Consider the following 23,958-nt stretch of genomic DNA (forward strand, 5'->3'; position numbering starts at 1 on the left):
TTCTCATTTGATGACAATTTCATAAAATACATCTCGAGAGAGTTTGCATCCATGATATGAATAGACAATTCTTTATCGTCAAGGATTGAGCAGTCTGTTCAACAACCTTCTACAATTACCACTGAAAACGACAAAAATGACTTCGCAATAATAATGTCGTCACAGTTCATGCGCTTAACAACGTCAACTGCATTTGGTAAGATTACATTATAGGATTGCAGTGAAAATGAAACTATACAAAAATGATATTAGTAATATATCATATTAACTTTCATATGTCTTTACACACTAGATTTCTTTTTGTGAATGAGTCCTTAAGTTAATTGCAAATTGCCATGACCTTCGTTCTACATTATCACCTCATAGAGTGGTCACTTTGGTCAATTGTATCGGTCTTAGCGTTATAAAACATGATTAATCCACAGGTAAGTGGACATTAAGGTTATGGTATAACTACGGATTAGCGAGTGTATAATGGACTAATGGACATTACAACGGATTAGCGAGTGTATAATGGACTAATGGACATTACAACTGGTAGGTTGCAAACCTGTCCGACCTTTTAAATGCCATTGGAAAAGGTAAGAAGACATTTTATTTTAATATTATGTATTTGATGAAAATAATAGATTTTTTTTAAAATATTTCAAACTATCGTAAGAGGTATTCGCTGTGTGTTACATAGTAATAATAATACTAAACCTATTTACCGAGGATGAGCATGTTTAGCCAGCGGCTAGCCTACCGCATGGTCCCTCTAGTTACTAAAACATATAATAAGGGGATAGTAAAAAGTACATGCATATCGAATAAAATAAACATAAAAAATGACAGTTATATCACAGTAGCTGTAGTTAAAAAATATTGCAGGATGCATAAATTTCATGCACAAATACTGATCAATTAAATGGCATTTGGCTAATATACATACATGCTAATATTAATAGCAAAAACAGAACAATTGACATAGTTATATGCTAACATAGCATGATCTAAAATTGCTATCACTACAATTTAGTAACATAATGTAATAAGTATTGAAGAATATTTGATTTTACTATATCATTTGAGTTTAAATATCAGAGGATTAAGACACATAGGAAATAGTTCGGTGAAGTTATTCAACAGTGATTGCTCTAGTACATGTACCCATGGTGTAACTCCTTATATCCATCGGGATCTTGTGCAATCTCTCAGACTTATATGACCTATGGCCCGTCTCGTCCTATCATACGGAGAGTTGTCTAGTGATGTCGTACAAACATTACTAATCGATGTATCGTTTCCGTATGTTTAATTCCTGATGAAAAATTCATGATTCCGAATGTTATCCATCCTGTAGACATATCTTATAAACATGTCTTATGTTGTAAAAATATCTCTTTTAGAAAAAACCATCAGACCAGGTCCTTGATGCTCGTATTCTAGACTTATATAAGTTGCAATAACTTTGATTTTGCCTGGTCCTTTTATCTTTTGCATTGACAATAAAATATGTTTAAACTAAATTCATATTCATGATAGGAGCGCATATTTAACATTATTTGTGTTCACAGGTACAACACAAGTGTTACATCATTGCCGAAATAAAGACAAAGAATAATGGAAACCTACCTGACATTCACGATCCTACTCGCCATTATTGGCGCGATGGTGTCACAGAAAACAGTTGAAGGTGCCACATGGGATGATGTAGTTAAACTACAAACGGACCTTTTCGCCAATTATTCGGCAAAGCACAGACCAGTCTCCAACCACTCAGATGTACTGAACGTAACTGCAAGTACATACCTTCTTAATATACTCAAACTTGATGATGTGGCGGGAGTTATTGATATCAGTTTTGTCCTTGACCTGCAGTGGATGGACACCAGTCTCACATGGACACCGAGTTCATACGGAGGTCTGACGTCACATGTAGTACGGCCCGTTAATGTGTGGTTTCTAAAGGCTTACATACTGAACACAGCAGAGGAACTTGAGCCTTTCACTGGTTCGGATTTCCCCGTATTTGTGAATTCAACCGGGAAGGTGTCGTGGCTGACTGGAAAGTTGGTGAAGTCTTCTTGCGATGTTGATATCACCCACTATCCTACGGACACACAGACTTGTTCCTTTATTATCTGTCCATGGGGATATCCTACCTCAGAGGTGTACCTGTCCGTTATTGCTAATACTATTGACCTAAAATATGCAAAGCCAAATGGCGAATGGGCTATCATTTCCACATCAATGCAACAACATACCGAGTATGAGCCGATCGTATCAGCAATTAAAATCGATTTAACAATACAGAGAAAGTCGACATATTTCGTGGTGTCATTGCTACTTCCAATAGTTATTCTTATTCTTCTCACCTCCACGGTGTTTCTTATTCCGATCTCCTCGGGTGAAAGGATGGGCTATGCCATTTCCATGCTGTTAGCCTTGGCGCTATATCTTAGCCTGATCACCGATAGTATTCCAAAGGTGTCGAAGCCTATGGCAGGAATCACCTACTTTGTCACGCTTTCACTTCTAGAAAGTTCCGGAGTTTTACTTATAACATTATATACACTACATATAGACCTGTATGAATCCATTGAAGCATTCCCGTCCTGGCTTATTGGCTTGCATAGATGCTATAAAACCTTCACATGCAAAAGGAAGTCGGACCATCAAACTACCAAGGTGGAAGAATATAAAACACAACGTGACTTAACAGTCGAAGAAACAGATATTGAGAAGAATTTTGATGATGCGAAAAATCTAGATACAAAACGCGATGACGATTCAAATGATAGTGATAATGAAGAAGAGATTACGCCATTGGAAGTGAAAACATTTTTCGATATGTTCTTGTTTATCGTTACAACTCTCGTAGGTTTCATATGTATTATCTTTTACTTCGGGGGCTACATCAAGTTATAAATACAGACACATGTTAGAAGTCAATTTTGTGTCCTACATCTAGGCTTAATTATAACCGGAACAAGGGCGTCAAGCCCCATCAGTCAACCAGTCAAGTCATATTTTCTACTCTTGACCTACGAAATAGAAACGTTGAATCATGACTGAGAAAAAAGAGTCACCGATGGATGCAATAGGTATATCGATATTTTATACCAGTCTGCAGTTTCATCACCGTTCTTTAACTTTAAAGATGTTCCACCACTGACAGCATAAATGATACTGACTATTTAAACAAAAATTGTGTTTAATCATATAAATGTATGTCTAATTAACATAAAAAATAATATAAAACAACTTCTTTTGTTCTTGATGGATGCAAAATCAGTACTTCATTCCATCTTATCGGGTAGTGGTAATGGTGTAAAATAAGTAAATTTTGTAACTAAAATTATTAATTTGTCTGCTCCTGTTTTTGAAAGAGAAAAAATACCATTCGTCAGTGGTGCAGCATCTTTCAAGATGTTCCACTGCCGACTAATGATCCTTACCTTAAAGGGGGCGGGGGTCGTAATGAAGTTAATGCTTTTTAAAAGAATTCCTTAAAGTTAAGGAACTTTGATGAAACCTGAGTCCAGGGCAAATTAGACGCAGGAAGCTGACTATTTATTCGAGCAAGGACAAGCGAATCAGGAAAATACAACTATTAATAGTGTTTTCTTAGATAAAGGTTATAATACGGAGTAAATCTCAAGATACAAAAGCAAAGGATAAACAGCAGTCTTTCTCCGCTTAAAGTGGTGGTTACTGATTCCAATCATTATTTTCTAGTGATAAATCTTGGTGATATATTGAGAAATCATGATAGAAATATTAAGGTTACATGTCGAACCTGTCACTAAATATGAATAAATGTACTTAAAATTCCAATCATGTTATAAAAAGTACCTAGGGCTAATATATCATATAATCGCAACCAATTTGTGATAATTATATTTTATATGCGTCTCGTACTAAGGACAACGTACATTACTTTGAAATGCTTCATAAATCATCCAAAATCGCTGACGACTTTTCATTGTTGTGATAAATCTATGGTATGTACAAGTGACCTTGTTTTGTTAAAACATTTTACCCCTGCACGGAGAAATTGTTACTTTAAATATTTCACTAATATAATCATATATAGTTACATTTCTATACCGTAGCATTTGATATGATCACTTCTGTACTTATAATTGTATGTCGGACTTAAAATGTATTTGTGAACTGCATGCATTTTGTTTTATTTCAATAAAATACTTTATTAATTTTGTGATTATGCGATACACTATGATAAACAATCATACAGTCGGTTATTTCGCGGGTTATAATTGGGTTGTGTGATATTTCGTTAACAGATTGACATATTTCAAATGACATCCAGCAGTGTAGCTATCACTACATTAAAAGATCGAAACACATCGAACCAAGAAAATCAGTTTCCGATGAAAATTGAATGTTGTTTTGTTTATTTCACATGTTACTTGATGGTATGAATAAATCAAACCCCAATATTCAAGAATACAAACTTTGAATTTGTACATTTACATATCCCACCATGAACGGCGTGTACTGTTGGGACTCTATGATTGCTGCCATCCTGGGATGGTAGCTTTTATAATCGGTCGCTTTGCCTGCCATGTTGTTGAGGTTTCATATGGTTATAAATAGTCTGTTAAATTTGATTGTCTGGCGAAAACGATTTACGTGTGTTGATTGGTTACTTGTTGTTGAAGATTTCATGTGTGTAAGGGGTACCAGTGGGGAAATTATTGCAAACAAATTATCATTTGATAAACCAAGAGAAGTCCGAATGTTTTTTCTGGTTGTCGGACATTATTCTCAGAAATCACACAAGGAGGCGCTACACGTACTGAATAGAAGTTCTCAATCGGATCCCCTCGGAGAAATTGACGGAAATTACTCCGAGATGTCGCAATTGTATTGATGTCGCGTGGAGCATCTATGTATAGCCTAACTAGTACTGATGGCTTGATGATCATGACCTTCTTGTAAAAACTGTCCGTACATGGGAGATGCTGAAACAAAGTTAGGCTTTACTTAGGGGATATTTCAATTTGTGCAATTGTATGCGCTTAAGTAAAGTACAGTTTTAACCGAAATGTTATGCTTGTCCTATGCGTATATGTAATACACCAACTTGTCCAAGTACATGTACATGTATATCAGTACAGTGTATATTAGACGGAAAATTTGTTGCTTTCACGTGAGGAAAAGGCCCACTGCACCTTCTGAACAACTTTATTAAAATAAACAAAACGTTCGTTTTCATAACGCAGGTCGTATTATGGTTCCCGACGTCGTCATAATTACAACGCTTTAGTTGACTATTTCTGCGCCAGACGGCAAAACTTCAACTTGTCTAGTGTTGTAACCTCATCTTTGGCCATATTCTGTTATAGATTAAAAAAATTGTTTCGGAAAGGTAGCCTAGTGGCCCTTTCATGAAGTTGATTATCTTTTACATTGAATTCGAAAGCATTTAAATTACCCATCTTCAAAAATGAATTGTCATAATAACTATGGCAAATAACTGTGAACAGAACAATGCGTCAAGCTTTCCTAGTATTGCTTTCTAATAAATAATGCTGTATGGTAGCCTTCTTAGCTTTTTGGGAAGCTAATACTTGTTTTTGTATTACTCCGAGATATGTGTATTTTCCCTGTCTTCCTCCGCGACAGACTTGCGGTCGATTTAGGATTGTGTATGTCTATTTTACGTATTTCATGCTACTGATCGATTATCGTTATCAAATGTTAATAAGGTTATTGCAAAGAAAAAATCTTGTAACTTCTATAAAGTTTTTTTTTTGTTGCATTGACGAACTAAATCTCATGATATTTTTGCGCAGTAAAAGTTATTAGGTTCGAGTACGAGGTTCCTCCATTGTTCTGTCACTGGGATTTGTGTCTTTTGTTTACTATGAAAATTCGGAACCCTTGGAGTATCGAAGATGCACTACAAAGTCAAAGAAGAGAACGATTTAATATAACATACCACTATTATACCACCCAACTTGTCGGAAAACACACACAAAGAAATAAACACAAAATATTCCTCGACTAGAGAATTAAAACTTTTGAGCCGTCATCTTTGTGAAGAATCATTTTTTACAACAAAGGGAAGAGTCACTCTTTAAACACATTTCTTTTCATGTTGTACACCATGCTATGCCTTTTATTCCTCAGTTCCTTAAAAAATACCAGAACGCGAAAACAAAAACAAAACAGAGGTATGACCTTGGTGTAAACCATATTGTTTTCGTGGATGATTAATTTCGTGCTTTGATATCTACGCCGATTTTTTTCTCGATTTAATAGGTTGATGTGGTTCTATTGTTTAGGCCTGTCTGTATATTAAAAAAACCCGGTGGCGATTGATTTTCCAGATTTCTAATCTTCGGCGAAAGACGCGAACATTAGAATATCGGTAGGTAGGGTAATTTTTTTTTCTTTTTATCTTTTTATTATTTTTTGTCAAGTTTACATGCAATAGCGAGCTGTTTACTAAACAGATATATGGCTCCTATTTACCAATAAAATGATTAAACATTAGTGTCTTTCACTCTTGACTCTTTATTTAACAATGAATAAATGGATATTTGACTAAGAAAGAAGTTATCAACAGCTCAGATTGGCCTAGAGTAAAACTTCATGTATTAATAAGAATATCTTTTCAGGTACAGAAAAAATTAGCGTCGGGGGTAAAAAAATTAGGGTCGGTCGGGTAACCTTAAACAGACATATTTTTGGCCTTATATACACGTTTGAGAGCATTATCCTATAACAATGTTGAAAATGGAAATCGCATTAACATAGAAAATAAGAGACATACATTTTTTCATAAACTTTGATATATGGCTTGTATTTTACTATGCTTAACCTTTCTGTGTTATTATTATAAGAAATATGGCATTTGAAAATAAAAATGTGTTGATAACATGCATGGACACAAAATAACCAAAAAATCCTTCCTTAGTAATTCACATATTAGTTAAAATGAAAATCACAGTTTAAAAATAATATCCCATATACATACTTACACTTGATATTGACCTATTGGACTTTATTGCTTTGGTTTAAACAATATTTTATTCAATTCAATAACGATACAGTACAATATATACATGTCATAAAAAGTTTGGATACAGAAACAAATACAATTTACTTATACTAATCCGTCTCCATATAATATTTATATAACTTATAAGCAATAGGATAGTCCTTATTATTTCTAAGAGTTATCAGTGCTTATTATAAAGTGCTTTGGTAGGAAAAGGGAAGGGTGCAGTGATTGCGTAAAGAAAAATGGTGTATACTTTTCAACCATACAAAACCAGAGATTTGTTTGGAAATCGGTCATAGTTTGATCATATGTAAAACTAGGACGGGTCATGAGTGTATAACCAATATACGAAAAAAGATTAAGATTGGTTTTCAGATAGACAGTAAAGTAGTAGTGATGGATACATGTGTATTTATTTCTACTTTAAATGGTTTGAGCGACTTATAACATTTTGAACCGTATCAAAAATATTTACATTGTACTGATCGGGCATATTAGGGTTACCATAAAGTAAAGTGTTAACATCATAGTCATGGGGTAGGTTTCTAAGCATAACATTCTTGTTTGTTCGTAATTTAGACAATGGAGAAGGAAATGTTCAGAAGTTTCGTCAGATTGGTTACACGAGCAGCGAGAACTAACTACAAGATTACGATGATATAGATGAGAGTTTATAGAACTGCAATGCATTCTAAGACGGGAGTGGTGAATCTGGGCATGCCTTGTTTTACAATAATAAAAGTAGAGAGGGACAGTTAGGGTATCAGTATTAAGGAAGCATTCAGACAGGTAATAGATGGATTGAATTTTATTATGTCCGGAAGCGAGTTCCATAGGTCCACAGAAGAAGGTAGTAAGGAGTCTTTGTAAAGGTTAGTGCGGCATGGAGGGTGATAGAAAGAATCGGCTCCCCTTGTGCTGTATGAGTAAATATTACGATGACGAGCTGGAAGCATGTTAGTTAGGTAAGGAGGGCACTGACCATGAACAATCTGATGAAATTAAATGATTTTGTGTTTTCGTCTTAAATTCATAAGTGTATCTAATCCAGATTATGTATATAAACGACCATGACTAGTGAGTTTGGTGGCACCGGTAATGATCCTAGCTGCTTCAAGTTGAATGTTTTCTCAAAAGATTACTTTGTCCCAACGTTATGTTATCCCAGACAATATCTCCATATTCTAGCAATGGTCTAATAAAAGAACAATATAAAATATGAAGAGATTTTCTATCAATCCTGAATTTGAGATTTCGGAGTAAATTTATTTTTTAGAAGTTTTACTAACAATATGTTGTAGATGGTCAGACCAAGTTCCGTAAGCTGAAAGGGTGATACCAAGATGTTTGTGATAAGTGACTTCTGTTAGTGTGATATTATTCAAAAATAGGGAGGGGTGAATCGGTTTGTTAATTGTTTATTACGGTCAATGTTACAGTTTTAGAAGGATTAAATTTTACAAGCCATGTATTAGACCAATCGTGAATTTTTCTAAGGTTATTATTTAGTGAATTTGCACTCGGATCAGGGGATTCCACTATAACAGACAATGATGTATCGTCCGCAAACACTCGTTCATGAAAATTAGGAATAGCAATGACCTAGAATGGATCCTTGAGAAACACCCGCTGTAATATAAGCTAAATGAGATTGGCTATCGTTAATTACTACACACTGACAATGATTAAGAAGATAATCAGAGAACCAAGATGCTCCACCGCTGACAAATGGTATTCTTTCACTATCAAAAACAGGAGCAGACGATTAAGTATTTTTCTTCAGTTACAAAAGTTTCTTACTTTACACCATTACAACCGTTGAAAAGCTTCTAATTTTACTTCAAGTTAAAAATATAAAAAATAATTACTTGCATTCCGAAAAACTTCCGTGGCACTTTATCCTTTATGGAATGAAGCACTGGTTGCGCATGCAACAAAAGCCAAATAAATTATTTGGTATTATTTTTCGTGTCAATCAGACTTACATATACACGATTAAACACCAATTATGCTCTGTCGGCTTCGGAGCATCTTTAACATTCTATTATTTTCAACCATCTTACTTTTAGATTACGAGGTTTGTATTTATTAAATGCACTATTTTACCAATCATAAAGTATAAATTTATATTTTCATTCGGGTACAAATTATTCACAAAATAACATTGTGTCTCCGAAACTATTATGTGATCAATTAGTTTTGAGGAAAACAATCTTGAGAACTGGTTCAATGACGCATTTTGAAGAGGGTATAGGGAATAAAATTATTCACTGTGTTTAATTATCGGCATGAATGGTATCAACATTTTTATTAATCTTTTTCCGTCTTCTTACACATGTAATTAGAAATTTCTCGAATCATTCACCGTACCATATTTTCAACCTCGTTATCCACGTGTGTGCCATGTGGAATAAAAATAATACCCTACCACGATAATGGGTTAAAAATCACGACCTAACAATCAATTAATGCCGTATTTGGTGACCTTAAGTTTAATCCCGTTTCATAACTCTCCCGTCAAGGCCAATGTGAAAGGGTATTATTTTACATAGTATTTAAATCTGCAGTCCTTTTATGTAAGAGGTTAGGTGTCGGTCGCCAAAGCTGGCTGTGATCAGTGTGTGGTAGCCATTTTGTTGTTTGAGGACAAACCAGGTAATAGATTTTTTTTTCATTTATTTCTTTATATTATAAATAATACAACCGCTGATTTTGCAGAATTTATTCAAGGAAAAATAACTTTCCCGATTTTTGCAGTATTTTAATATTTGTTGTGTATTTATATATGATTGTTTTATTACTGTACATCTGTGACAAATTTTTTTTTTAATTAAATGCATAAGAATTGCCAAGAACATATAACAGAATCCAAAATTAAGTTAAAAATAGTGAATTCCCGGTTTGAATGGAATTTGGGAAATGAACCCCCCTCCCGTGTAAGGGCATATTTGTGAATGTCCAGTTTGTTTGATTGAATAGTTAATCTTTTGAACATGAAAACATATGCACAACTGAAATTAATTGTATTAAGTAATGGTTAACCGTGTGTAGTAATGTGTATATTTTGGCCTTGATTATTTACAATGTTTATATATGGTGCCAATGTCGTTATTAAGATTAAGACGAACAATTTGAATATGAACATTTTATATCTCAACCACAAAAATATTCTTACACTTCAAAATTAATTTGTAAAACTTCTAAAAGCTGACTACTACAGGATTATAAAATAGTATGTTTATATCTGCTCATGCAATACCTAACTGGAAATTTCATGATAACAGGTATTGCATACATAGAAAAATACACCTATAAAGTCTACCAAAGCTATAAAGGAAAGTGATCATGTTAACCATTTGTTCTATGCTGTCATTACAAACTTTAATGCTCTTGTCCCCAACGAAACGCGTTTGCGGGGTATATTGTTTTGGAATCCGTCCGTCCGTCCGTCCGTTCGTACGTGATTCTTTTCCGGACTTCAACTTGAAAATCGTTTAACGCAGCTCCATGAAACTTTCTGAATATATTATCAGACAAGTCCTAGTTTTGCCTTTTGCTATGCGGACCTTCCTTTTTGGGAATGTTTTCCGTTACCATTGGAACTTAATCAAAATTACCAAATTACTGTTTCCTTTTGTTTCCGGACAATAACTCTAAACCCGTTTAACGCAGCTACACGAAACTTTGTGAATACATCAGACAAGTGACCTAGTTGTGCCTTTTGCTATGCAGACCTGAGAAGGTTTTCCGTTTCCATAAAAAAATTAGTCAAAAATAGAAAATTACTGTTTACTTTTGTTTCTGGGCTATAACTCCAAACCCATTTAACTCAATTCAATGAAACTTTCTGAATATATCAGACAAGTGCCCTAGTTGTGCCTGTTGCTATTGCGAACCTTCCATTTTGGGTTACCTTGGAAATCTAGTAGTCAAAAATAGCAAATTTCTGTTTCCTTTTGTTACCTGCTGTTATTGTTTCCAGTTTTACAATGCTCGCGTACATTTAAAGTTATACTTGAATAATTGTTACTTTGACCTTGATGTATCTGGGTTTTTATATCAACTTCGGGGTGCGGGAGATAATGCCATGCTTTGTGGCTCCTTGTTTTACAATGAGTTTATAGCTTGACATTGATGTGTAGTAATTCATGTGGATCGTGACGTAGTTAAGGCGTTTACGTCTGAAGGTCACATAGGCTGGGTGATGGGGATACATTATCTCTTATTTTCAACGGATTGCATCGTCTGTCAACTGAACGTTTTATGTTTTTCCATGTTTAAAGTAGATTCTTAAGCTAAGTTTGATTTACGATAGAACCTCAAGCAACACCTGCACAGAAAGCACGATTTTAGAATTGTGTCTGCTACCTTATTCCAAGAACTTTTTTCAATTGTTCGTTTAATTATGTTTGTACCCTTCTATTCGGCCTTTTCTATGAAAAACATAATGCATTGAATAGCTTAAAAATGCTCCACCGCTGACAACTGATATTTTTCTCTGTTAAATGCACGAGCAGAGGAATATATATTTTTCTTATTTGATTAACAAAAAAAAAAAACAAAAAAAAAAAAAAAAAATTGAAAAGTTTGGGCTTCTAACTTTACTTAAAGATACAAATATTAAAAATAATTAATTGAATCCCGAAAAAATTCCATGCCACTATGTCCTATATGTAAAGAAGTACTGATTGTGCTTGCACCCAAAGCAAAATAATTATCTTTTCTTATCATTTGTGTTAATTAGACATATATATATACTTGTACACGATTACACGTATTATTATTTAAATGATGAGATTATGCTCTGTCAGTGGTGGAGCAGCTTGAAATAAGTAGATTTATATAATAATATATTTATAATAAATATTTTTTCCGAAATCTTTCATACCGTATATGTAACATAAAATGTGAAGAAGCTTCCGGTTTTTTTGTGTGTTTTTTTTTTCTGTTGTACTATTTACATAAAAACAAAGACAATTGGTTTTATATAGTTTGTTTAGTCACTATGGTTCCGTCGGCGAACCACGGATATTCCAATACCAAAGCTCAAAACAGCCAAAGGCAGTTCGAATATTTTGTGCTGTACCGTAAGTCATTTTGTCATTCTTTCATTATATTTGCAGATTGCTGTGAAGAGCTTGGGAAGACTCAGCATGAAGATCCGCATACTATTTTTGGTCCTACCTTCGGTACTCCTTGTAGTTTGCCCATATCTTACTATTGGCGCTACGTTGGATGATATCAAGAACCTAGAGGCCCAACTATTTGCTAATTATTCCACAGTACCAAGACCTATTTATAACCAGAGTGAAACAATAAATGTCGGGTTGGAGGTTTTCTTGATGTCACTCATTCAGCTTGATGCTGTTTTAGGTTCTATAGATATAAGCATAGGAGCCACTATCAAATGGACTGATTTAAGACTTACGTGGGATCCCAGTTCGTATGGTGGTCTCTCAACCATGACTGTAGATCCGTCCACCATATGGACCCCCGGTGTCTTCATCCTATCCACTGCCGACGAGCTCGATACTATAACAGATTCAAAGTTTCACGCATACATTTCATCAGATGGCAATGTGACTTGGACGGTGGGTAAACTAGTTCTCTCGTCCTGTGAGGTAGATATGGCAAAGTTCCCAGTGGACACGCAGATCTGCACTATAGAACTAATGCCCTGGGGGTATTCAGCCCAAGAAGTTTCATTTTACGCTTTGTCTAGTACTATCAACTTGGCATATAGTAATCCAAACGGAGAATGGGATATCGATTCGACATCGGTGGCTGCTTTAGACACATACCAACCACACAACGCGGCGATGGCGGTCCAGTTGACTCTCAGTAGAAAATCAACCTATTTTATAATGTCGTTGATTTTGCCTATGAATATTCTGGGATTTCTGACTCCGTTTGTTTTCCTCTTGCCAATATCTGCCGGAAGGATATCTTATGCGCTAACGATGTTCCTGTCTTTGGCAGTATATATGACTATTATTTCAGATGACGTTCCTCCTGTGTCGGAACCAATGGCAGGGATAACCTATTATACTTTCATTGCTATGATTTGCAGCTCAGCTGCTGTACTGCTGACTATAGTAACCTTACGATCCGAAGCTAAAGAAGACTTGAACGATTTTCCTAAATTGTTGGTTAGAGTCGTTAAATGGCTAGCCACCAGATTCAACAGGAAAGGGCGAGGGGCACAGATTGAGGACGGAAGTGAAGGAAGCAAAAGTAAAAAACCTGATAAAAATGAGACAGACTTAAAAATTACCAGAGACACTGTCTTAAAGTACACAGACATTTTTCTTTTCATCTTTTCCTTGTTCATATTTTTCCTCGTTAACATTATTTTCATAGCAGTATATTTTAATTGATTGAGCACCGTCACTGAAATGGTTGTCAGATTATCATCATAGTCCTTAGATGATTAATCTACATCATCCTTTTGCTTATCACAGAATTATTTCCCTTAGGTAGGTATTGTTTATTATGTCGTTGGTTTGCGAGAGTAGCGTCATGTGTTTAAGAGAACTAAACGTAATTGTGCCTAACAAATTGATAACGTTACATCTGCATGGGAATATAACTTTGTAATATGTAAATGGTGTAAAAGGTAATACAGTACACCCTCGATAATCCGAAAACCGTCGATCCCAGTCTAAACCGTTCGGATTATGAAAATCCGAACCACCGATTTTTAATTTGTTCTTAGGTATGTAACGTTACGGTTATCCGTTCCCTGACATTTCCTCTGAGAGTTTTCCGGATTATCGCTGTCCGAATTATCGGGGTACCTACGTATCATGAAACTGTCAAAAATCAAAAGAAGTTATTTCTATTTATTATTATTTTTATTGAAATTTTATTGACCACCAAGACATGACGATACAGTAGTAGTTCCTGGATTTCTCATCCTTCTGTTATACATTGTATGTAATTCCTTTTACCTATTTCACTTGCTTATGAACAAGAAATATCCACAATTAATATTTTATTGTGAATAAATTAGGTGTTGAATGGCTTATATTCATGTTCAGTGCTACAATTTAAAAAATGTTTTTCATCAGATATTACATTGAAGATCATGTTCCTATTTCTGGAAACAAAACCGAAATTAAGACAAATACTAAGCCATGTCATTATATAATGTTAGTATTAGAGCACATGTTCTACTTATTTTGAGATATTGGGGTCAGGATGTAAATGGCACTAATTCACGTACCACGTGACACCCGATAACGTTTGTTCGGGACTCATATCTCTGGTGGTGATGAAAAGTAACTGTTTGTAATCTTCCCGCTGAAATGACTTTAGCGCGGGATATCGCCTTTTGACGTCATTCCATCACCAGCAAAAAAATAGTTCGGCACAACCGTTGTCGGTTATATCGTGGTACAGAAATTATTCCCATCGATTCGATAACTATCTTGCATATTAGATATAAGACTTATATAATATCTCTTTGTTTCGTTTTTATCCGTCAAATGGTTATCATGTTTTTGTTTGCATTCTTTCATAAAGGGAGATACGAATAGACGTATCATGTTTTGATGTGTGTTTTTAGCCCGCCATCTGATGATAGTAGGCTTTTCAAATCGCTTTTCGTCAATCCTTCCGTCCGTTAACATTTCTTGTTAGCGCTATTTCTTAAAAATGACCTGAAGGAATCTTTCTCAAGTTTCATATGTAGGTTTCCATAGGGCCTTAGTTGTACCACAGGTTTACGACGCGCAAAAAAAAAAAAAAAATACTAAAAATACTGAAAGGTTGTTTACTTAGCCCTGTATCCCATTTCCAGAAAATGGGGTAATTAATTTTAAAATGCTCTGAACACCACAAAAATCATCCGATCTGAATATTTTTTAGCTTACATTGAAGACACTTCCTTACTGGTCACTATGGTATATGATATGATGGGATTATGGGAATTTTATTTCATAAAGTCTGTCGACAAACTCTCTGATTGACTCCTAGGAGCGAGTGGACCAATCAGAGAGCTTGCACCGACCAGCGGCCAGTACCTGACAACTGCTCCACATGGGATTCGAACTAACATCCCAGAGGTGAAGGGCTTGTGGTAATATTCTGGGACAACTTAACCACTCGGCTATTGCGTCCACCATTTGTTATAAAGCTTCCCACATTTCAACAAATCACATTTATCAATTTATAGAACAAATCTCTTCACGTATATTAATAGGTTTACTTGAAATTACACGTATGTGTCTTAGCAAAACATCTTAAATCACGTATGTTCTGATGATCATTTACGTGCTCTATCTTTTATCTAACTATTCCAGTTTCGCATCAAATAAGACATTCGGAAAATCTATGAAAAGCATTTTTCATTCTATGCCCAAATATTAAAATTGCATCATTTGCATATTCATGAATATGAATGATTTCAGATGAATATTCATTCAGCTATTGAATTTATTGGCGCATTTGATATATATAGCATATAAATATTAGGCCGGGATCTAGGGGGGGTCTACGTGCACCCCCCCCCCCCCCCCCACAACTTAACGAACCAATGTTTTTCTGAAGCCTTATGACCCACTGATAACGAAATCGAGAGGTAATATTGTATAAACTGGGATGAACTTCCGGTTATGACGTCATCAAGATGGCCGCCATCTCGAATTTCACTAAAGATTGAAAAATAATCATAACATTGACATTTTTCAACCGAAGAAGACAGACAAATGAGGCATCAATATGACCACGATAGAACAACAAATACATATCAGGACCATAAAATCCAATATATGTAGTTATTTCTACGCAGGAAATGAAAAAATATGAAAAATTTGCTAAAAAATTACCATTTTTGAGCTTAAAATCCTATTTTTTCATTTCCTGCGTAGAAATAACTTCATATATTGGATAATATGGTCCTGATATGTATTTGTTGTTCTATTGTGGTCATTTTGATGCCTCATTTGTCTTCTTCGGTTGAAAAATGTCAATGTTATGACTATTTTTCAATCTTTAGTGAAATTCGAGATGGCGGCCATCTTGATGACGTCATAACCGGAAGTTCATCCCAGCTTATACAATGTTACCTCTCGATTTCGTTATCAGTGGGTCATAAGGCTTCAGAAAAACATTGGTTCGTTAAGTTGTGGGGGGGGGGGTGCACGTAGACCCCCCCCCCCCCCCCCCCCCCCCCCCCCCCCCCCCCCCCCCCCCCCCCCCCCTAGATCCCGGCCTATATATATATATCGAAGACTAGATGAAGATAGTATTTAAGGGGGCATCCTGAATACTTCAGGGATCACTATTACCGACATTATATCCACCCCTGGACTATCTCACTGTAAAACTTGAGACAGTTCTGAAGAAAACAACTGACCAATCACAGGCCTTCCTTTGAAGAGTACAGAGGCAGTAATGCAACACAGCCAATCACAGTGTAATGTCATACAAATCCTTTGATGTACATCAAATGACTAAATGACATGTCTTTTACTATGAGATAGTCAAGGGGTGGATATAATGTCAGTGATAGTAACCCCCGGAGTATTGAGGATGGGGCATGAGATATAGTGCATGGAACTTTTTACTCAACAAATGCTTCATCATGGTACGTTTGTTCGAAAACGTGTCGTATACGCTATGGACACCAGTAAACATAGTGGTTTTGCCATTTGGTGACAGAACTACGTACCAAACCCTGTGGAGTTACTAAACTGAAATGTATATTCTGTTGCATATTTGGCTAAATTGACAAACAACACAACAATCTACGATTCCACAGTAATACTTCAGGTTCGACCCGATGCATAGACACTTTTTATCAACTAAGTTATGTTCAAATAAAGAATATAATTTAAATGATTATACAGGCATACAAACTATCAGTATTTCAATCAACGTCTAAAACCTTAGAATCGTTCGAATGAAACATGAATAATTATCACATTAATTTAGTTTGATATATTCACATACATACAATGTACTAGTAATATTCCGCTGTTTTATGTACAAATAATGTTGTTCAGTCATCCTTGATAGTCATATCACCACCGTTTCCTTTCATTACACGCTTGAGTGATTTAGGGGTATTTGTAACCGATGTGTGAACGTGGCATGTTTAACAAAGCGTCTCTATCCAGGCTATCGTATAACGATTCTGAATCTGACAGATAGTACATCAGAACTTTCCGAAGGGAGGATAATTTCCTACATCTTATCAGATTTAACGTCCGCTTGTGCTTACTACGCCTACAAGATATTTGTAATTGACTTCAAAGGACACCAGCATGTAAGTATGACAAATGATCACGTTCTTTTTATTTCGGATGCAATCTCATACATAATATTTTGTGTTACATTCACTGTGACATTAAAGCTAGAATATATCAACAGTGAGAATGAGACGGTTTTTTAATATGGGACAAGGAAGTAATTCCAACCGTGTGGACAAAACAAAATTGTCAAATTTGCGATCTGCCCCTTTATCAAGACAAACAAAACAAACACGACTACATAATAGGATACGAACAGTAATGCGGGACAAAGTAGACAAATATTAAACTATACAACACAATGGAGCGCAATTTTCCCTTCGGCAGTGGCAGCCGAAGGCGGGATCTACAAAAATGTATCATATGAGCGATGGCTGGAAAGCGTGCCACGTGTGACGTCAAATGTGTGGCAAAATTTATATATATATAGTGCTCATTGGTATAGGATGCAAATTTAGTCGCCTATCTTCTCAGTGTGTTGACAAAGAAGCAAAGTCCCAAATTTAGTCGCCTCATGCTGGGTATCATATGTAAAGGATCAAAAACGCGTAGAACAGAACGGGAAAATGCTGGAAGTAGGGATAATTAATTGAAACGCAAGTGATCAATTGATGTCGATAAGTATATTTAACGTTCGTTAATGCTTTTGGGATAGCGGGTCTGTAGATAGGTAATTCAGAATCTCTCTCTTGATCGACGCTTGGTTTGTGTCCAGTAGGAACAGTGCTCAATTGCAATCACCTGCATGTCTTTCCAACTGTGGATGGGTAAGTTGAAATGTCTGGCAACCGTGTCCGTTGTCCGTCCGTCCGTCGTCCGTCCGTCCTTTAAATCGCTACTAGTCAAAGAGTTCTGCATGGAATGTGACCAAATTTGGCCAAAAACTTCCTTGGATGAAGGGGTACAGACTTCATATAAATTTTGGATCTGACCCCCCGAGAGCAGGAGAGGCGGGGCCCAATAGGGGAAATAAAGGTAAATCCTTTAAATCGCTACTTGTCACAGAGTTTTGCATGGAATGTAACCAGATAATGCTAGAAACATCTTTGGGGGAAGGGGAACAAAGTTTGTATAAATTTTGGCTCTGAATTCCCGCGGGCAGGAGGGGCGGGCCAAAAAGGGGAAATAAAAGAAATCATTTAAATCGCTATTTGTCATAGAGTTTTGTATTGAATGTAACCAAATTTGGCCAGAAACATCCTTGGGGGAAGGGGAACATAGTTTGTATAAATTTTGGCTCTTTCCCACGGGGGCAGGAAGGGCGGGGTCCAAATAGGGGAAATAGAGGTAAAATCTTTAAATCGCTACTGGTCATAAAGTTCTGCATGGAATGTAACCAAATTTGGCCAGAAAAAAAAAACTTGGGAAAAGTGGAACATAGTTTGTATAAGTTTTGGCTGTGACTCCCGGGGGCAGAAGGGCGGGGCCCAATAGGGGAAATAGGGTAAATCTTTTATAACTAGTTATAGAGTTTTGCATGGAATGTAACCAAGTTTGTCCAGAAATATCCTTTGGGGAAGGGCAACAAAGTTGGTATAAATTTTGGCTCTGACCCCCCGGGGGAAATAGGGCAAAAATCTTTAAATCACTGCTAGTCATAGAGTTCTGCATGGATTGTTAACAAACTGTGACCCCCCCGGGGCAGGAGGGGCGGGGCCCAACAGGGTAAATCTTTTATATCGCAACTAGTCATAGAGTTTTGCATGGAATGTAACGAAATTTTACCAGAAACTTCCTGTGGAAAAAAAATAACAAAAAGAATGGAGCCCAATAGGGATATTAGAGGGACAATTCCTTGAGAAAAAAAACCCAACTATTTAATGAATCTGTATATAGAACATTACTTAGCATTACAAACCAGATGAGCGATACAGGCCCTCTGGGCCTATTGTTGGGGTCTAGATTCATTTATATACATGTTTTAATTAGGTTCCTGCATAAGAAGTCTTTCCAAACATTCATAGGCTCATGATAACGATAGCAATAGAAACATTCCTCTTAGTATTTTTCTCAAGTTGGAAAGTATGATTTGTATAATAATATTGTTACACAAATAGTGAACATTTATGTGTGACGTTTTGATGACTAGTACGATGTGTACACATATTTTGCTGACTAGGACGATGTGTACAGAGGTTTTGATGACTAGTACGATGTGAACAGAAGTCTTGATGACTAGTACGATGTGTACACATATTTTGATGCCTAGTACGATGGGTACACAGGTGTTGATGACTAGTACGATGAGTACACAGGTTTTGATGACTATAGTACGATGTGTACACAAGTTTTGATGACTAGTACGATGTGTACACAGGTTTTGATGACTAGTACGATGTGCACACAGGTGTTGATGACAAGTGCGATGTGTATACAGATTTTGATGACTAGTACTATGTGTACACAGGTTTTGATGACTAGTTCGATTTGTACAGAGGTGTTGATGACTAGTACGAAGTGTACACAGGTGTTGATGACTAGTACGAAGTGTACACAGGTGTTGATGACTAGTTCGATGTGTACACAGGTTTTGATGACTAGTACGATGTGTACACAGGTTTTGATGACTATAGTACGATGTGTACACAAGTTTTGATGACTAGTACAATGTGTACACAGGTTTTGATGACTAGTACGATGTGCACACAGGTGTTGATGACAAGTGCGATGTGTATACAGATTTTGATGACTAGTACTATGTGTACACAGGTTTTGGTGACTAGTACGATGTGTACAATATCAAGTTTATCAGACCCCATGCACCCATCCACAACCAACAAAATAATTAAAAAAGAAATAGAAAGCAAGAAAGAATATCAAGGGTAATCATGGCACTCGATACTTGTGTTAAATACAAAATTCGATGGTTTACTTTCAGTCTGGGGTCTTAGGGAAATCCGTGTGCATTTTCTGAAGAAAGTTAGCGACTATGTGTAATCTATTACACATGTGTCAGTATTGCAGAAAATGTATGCCCTGTCTCCAAACCCCGCGGCGGTGGATTTTTATGACGTCATCAACATTTAACAGCTGAATCTGATACAACATTTTGCATTTAATAAACTCCTAAAAATGATAAATATGATGTTTAATGACAACATATTTATGTATTGAATAATTTGTGACATAAGAACCCTAAATATTAAATTTAGTGACGCTGAAAAGAACATTTAGGGACAAATTAGCATAAACAAGTCATTTCCGCACTTCAGAATTGATTTTTGTTTTTTGCAACCATTTCTTTTTTGAATGTCAGTTATGCTACTATATATGCTACTATATATGTATATATGTCATATATGTTATTACCTGTAAATATTTCATGCTGATAGAACTACATGTATTTTGAAGGTTCCTGGGCTTACTGGAGTGCATTTCCTACAATAGTATAAACAATGATGAACATGTGTGATGTCTATTGTTTACATAACCGTTTATTTTGCCTAACGACATATAAGCGTATTATACATAGCTTAAAGAATACGATAAATAATAGGAACGTTTTACATGCTAATGAAACATGGCCTTGCCTAATATGTACACATTAGATCTAAGGCAACAGTTCGGTAGTGCATACGTAGGAAACAGGGATAGGGGTAGGGTGTGTGCATGTAGGAATATACCAGTGTATGAATCGTGAACAAAGGAAATATAACATGATGTTGTAAAACATGACTTGATGTCTTCCTTGAATTAAAATCACGTTTATGAAGACAGCAGTTGGACATATTTCTATAAGATAACTTTATCGCTAACTTTTTCTGTTATTTTAGTTTTGCTTACAATAATGACATAGAATTATTATTTTCGTTTTTCGGAAACGTCTTATTGCCACATGCGGCGGCCCATCGCAAAGATTACTAAAAATAATGTCACTTGGTGGAAAAACCAACGAAAGCAAGCTTTTAACTAACGTTTTTGAATTTGGAATAGCATTTTCATTGGCAATCAAATTAAGTTAGAATAGGTGACGTCATGTCCATAATAGAGAGCGCAGCGAACGGGCCGAAGGCCCGTTCGCGAAGCGAACTCTTGTGATAGAGGTGTCTCACTAACGTTATTCTATGTAAATCATCCAATATATGTAGAGTTGGAAAACTTTCTCACAAACCGGAAACAGGAAGTCAACACAAGATCCAGCATCGCGCAAGACAGTATCCAAAGTCACACTCTCGCGTGATTACAAAATCACACTCTCGTGTGATTACAAACAAGTAACGCTTCGAAAAATTCAAAATGAAAACATTAGTGAAATATAAACCTTCCAATTTATTCTTACCTGTATCTAACAATTACATTTTTTTCTGAGTCTTAACTTAAAAGCCGTTTTACGTGAGCAGTTGCTTCGGAATTTTCTCGCCTGGCAACGGAGAATGACGTTGAGATATAATTTGTAGCCGCAGTCACGTATTTTTGCAGAAAGTGAAAGTAGAAGTAATCTTTGTTCAATATTGTTTTTCTAGTTATAAACTCAATGCCAGTAATTCAGCAAAGCTATTATTCCAATAATTAATAATTCTATAAATAGTTTCTAGCAGTACAGTTATTCAGCGCACCCAATAAGCTATAAAAACAAAACACATGTCAACATCGATAAGACTGATGGGTCAGGGGAGAGTACTCTTTCGCCGTTGGAAATCCTTTATTTAGATCTACCTGGCAAAAACGAAAGAATGGACTAACTGCTGCGCTCTCAGATAGGCTTTGCCTAAAATTATATTATATATTTAAGCATATGAACCTACACTTCTATACTATATAAAAAACTTTTTTCAAATGTAAATGCTATTATTGAGAGAGCATCAAACGTGATTTTCCAGTAGGTAACAGGCTTGTGACGGCGAGCCTCTTAGTTATATTCCTGTATTCTGAACGCCTTGTCAGAAATGGAATTTCGTATTCTACTCATGATTGTTTCTTGCTTATACATTGTTGTAACAGTAGAACAAGATATCTACTAATAGAAACTATCAAAACCACATAAAATTGTCATATTTGTATAAATGTAGACCACTAACAACTTGAGCGGAAGTCTAAGATGGCACGAAAATGACTTAAAGGAAATGGCCGCCGGATCCGGAAACAATAAAGCTCGATAATATCTACTTCAAACAAAAAATATTTTAAAATCGGTTTTATGTCCAACATATATTTTTATGATTTTGATATGTTTGGATGTTATCAATGGTCTGTATGATAAATTAAAAACATCAAAAAGTGGTTTATCTTTTGAAAATAGTGGAAATATATTACCTTCCCCTCAATTTTAGCAAGGAGTCGGGCGTTATTATTCTAAAAATGCAATAAATGTCGGGATATTTTTTAAAACTGTATACATACGAGTAACACTCATACATTTATTGACTATATAAAACAAGTTTAAGTTTTATTTAAGATAATGGTTACCAGAAGAAAAAAAAGTTTTATTTTTGGTCTTCTGTGATATGGATATTGGGGTCATCGGCCATCTTTATGACGTCATACTGACCACTGGTCGCGACTCCAAGGCATTGATTTTCTGATGCCCACGGTTGTTCTTAACAAAATGGCATATGCTTTGTTATTTCTTCACGAAATGCACACGGAAGCCTTTTTTACGCCCTAATGTACCGGACTATTTTACTTATTGCTTAGATGGATTTAATGCATTGGGTTTGTTGAGCGTTTGACATATTAAGAGTTTCAATGTAATTTGGGCTTTCTTGGCTTCATCGTTAATGTTGAAACCAATCTGATAAAAATTCAAATTCTAATTAGTTTTTGTTTACATTAGTTTTCATTAATTGACAAACTCATTATTCCGTACATAACCATTTCGCCCAAACCACAATCTACATGTACAAGCATACTGTAACAGAAATGTGATTTTTCGGTTTATGAAGCTAGGTCGAGAGAAACGCATTTGAACCGAAGTACGTGGGTAAAAAGACCGTATCAGAACGTAACCTCTAAGGAATGTTGCCAGACCCTCTCTGAAACATTATTTAAAAGCATGTATTGTAAACAGATAATGCTGAAATGTATACTGGGTTTAATGTGTACTGTAGACATACTGGGTTTAATGTATACTTTTTTCTCTTATTTTGTTGACGATACTGTAAACCACCATTTTTTTCGCGTGCGATTTACTTTCGCGAATTTTGCGATCACTATAAAATCGCGATAATGTTTATCTCCGCGAATTTTTATCTCCACGTATGCTTCTCTCCGCGAATGCATATGAACCACACTTATATTGACATTCATTTGCATTTAATTTTCCAATTCCCGTAGTTAATTTTCGCGCACTTGTTTTAAAATTGAAATCGTGAAATTCCGTAGCCGCAAAAGAAAATAGGTTTACAGCATCAAAATACAGATACACTTTTATTTTATAATTTTAAAATTAATTTTTATAAATATCGCAAATTTGAACGCTTTGGTTGATTAGACATCATATAGCACCTTAGATCGTTTAAGGACAGCACGCCATGTATGTAATCTGCTATGTGTGCAGGTTTGTATGTTTTGGGAGGCTGAGGTATATATCCTTGTTGTGTTTCTTTGAAATTCTGGGGATTTTTGCCGCCTTTTATGGTGCTATCTCACTGAAGCATGTCGTCAAAGGCACTGAACAGCACACCTCACTCTGTCACATAATACTGACAAATGACAAATTAGTCGTTCCTTTTCGTTTGTGCTGAACGC

General features: G+C 35.7%; 2 protein-coding genes across 2 annotated transcripts; both read left to right on the forward strand.

Moving 5' to 3' along the window:
- The first annotated feature begins 508 nt into the window (after positions 1–508).
- On the forward strand, positions 509–4,452 carry LOC138307618 (acetylcholine receptor subunit alpha-like). The gene is made up of 2 exons (XM_069248424.1): positions 509–581; positions 1,557–4,452. The coding sequence occupies exon 2, from the start codon at positions 1,603–1,605 to the stop codon at positions 2,908–2,910; it is 1,308 nt and encodes a 435-aa protein (XP_069104525.1). The 5' UTR covers positions 509–581; positions 1,557–1,602; the 3' UTR covers positions 2,911–4,452.
- A 5,142-nt stretch (positions 4,453–9,594) lies between these two features.
- On the forward strand, positions 9,595–14,561 carry LOC138307487 (neuronal acetylcholine receptor subunit alpha-10-like). The gene is made up of 2 exons (XM_069248263.1): positions 9,595–9,673; positions 12,142–14,561. Exon 2 carries the CDS (start codon positions 12,172–12,174, stop codon positions 13,393–13,395), a length of 1,224 nt encoding a protein of 407 aa, XP_069104364.1. The 5' UTR covers positions 9,595–9,673; positions 12,142–12,171; the 3' UTR covers positions 13,396–14,561.
- The last annotated feature ends 9,397 nt before the right edge of the window (positions 14,562–23,958 follow it).

Source organism: Argopecten irradians, chromosome 14 (genome assembly GCF_041381155.1).
Source record: "Argopecten irradians isolate NY chromosome 14, Ai_NY, whole genome shotgun sequence".
In the NCBI taxonomy this organism is placed as follows: domain Eukaryota; kingdom Metazoa; phylum Mollusca; class Bivalvia; order Pectinida; family Pectinidae; genus Argopecten; species Argopecten irradians.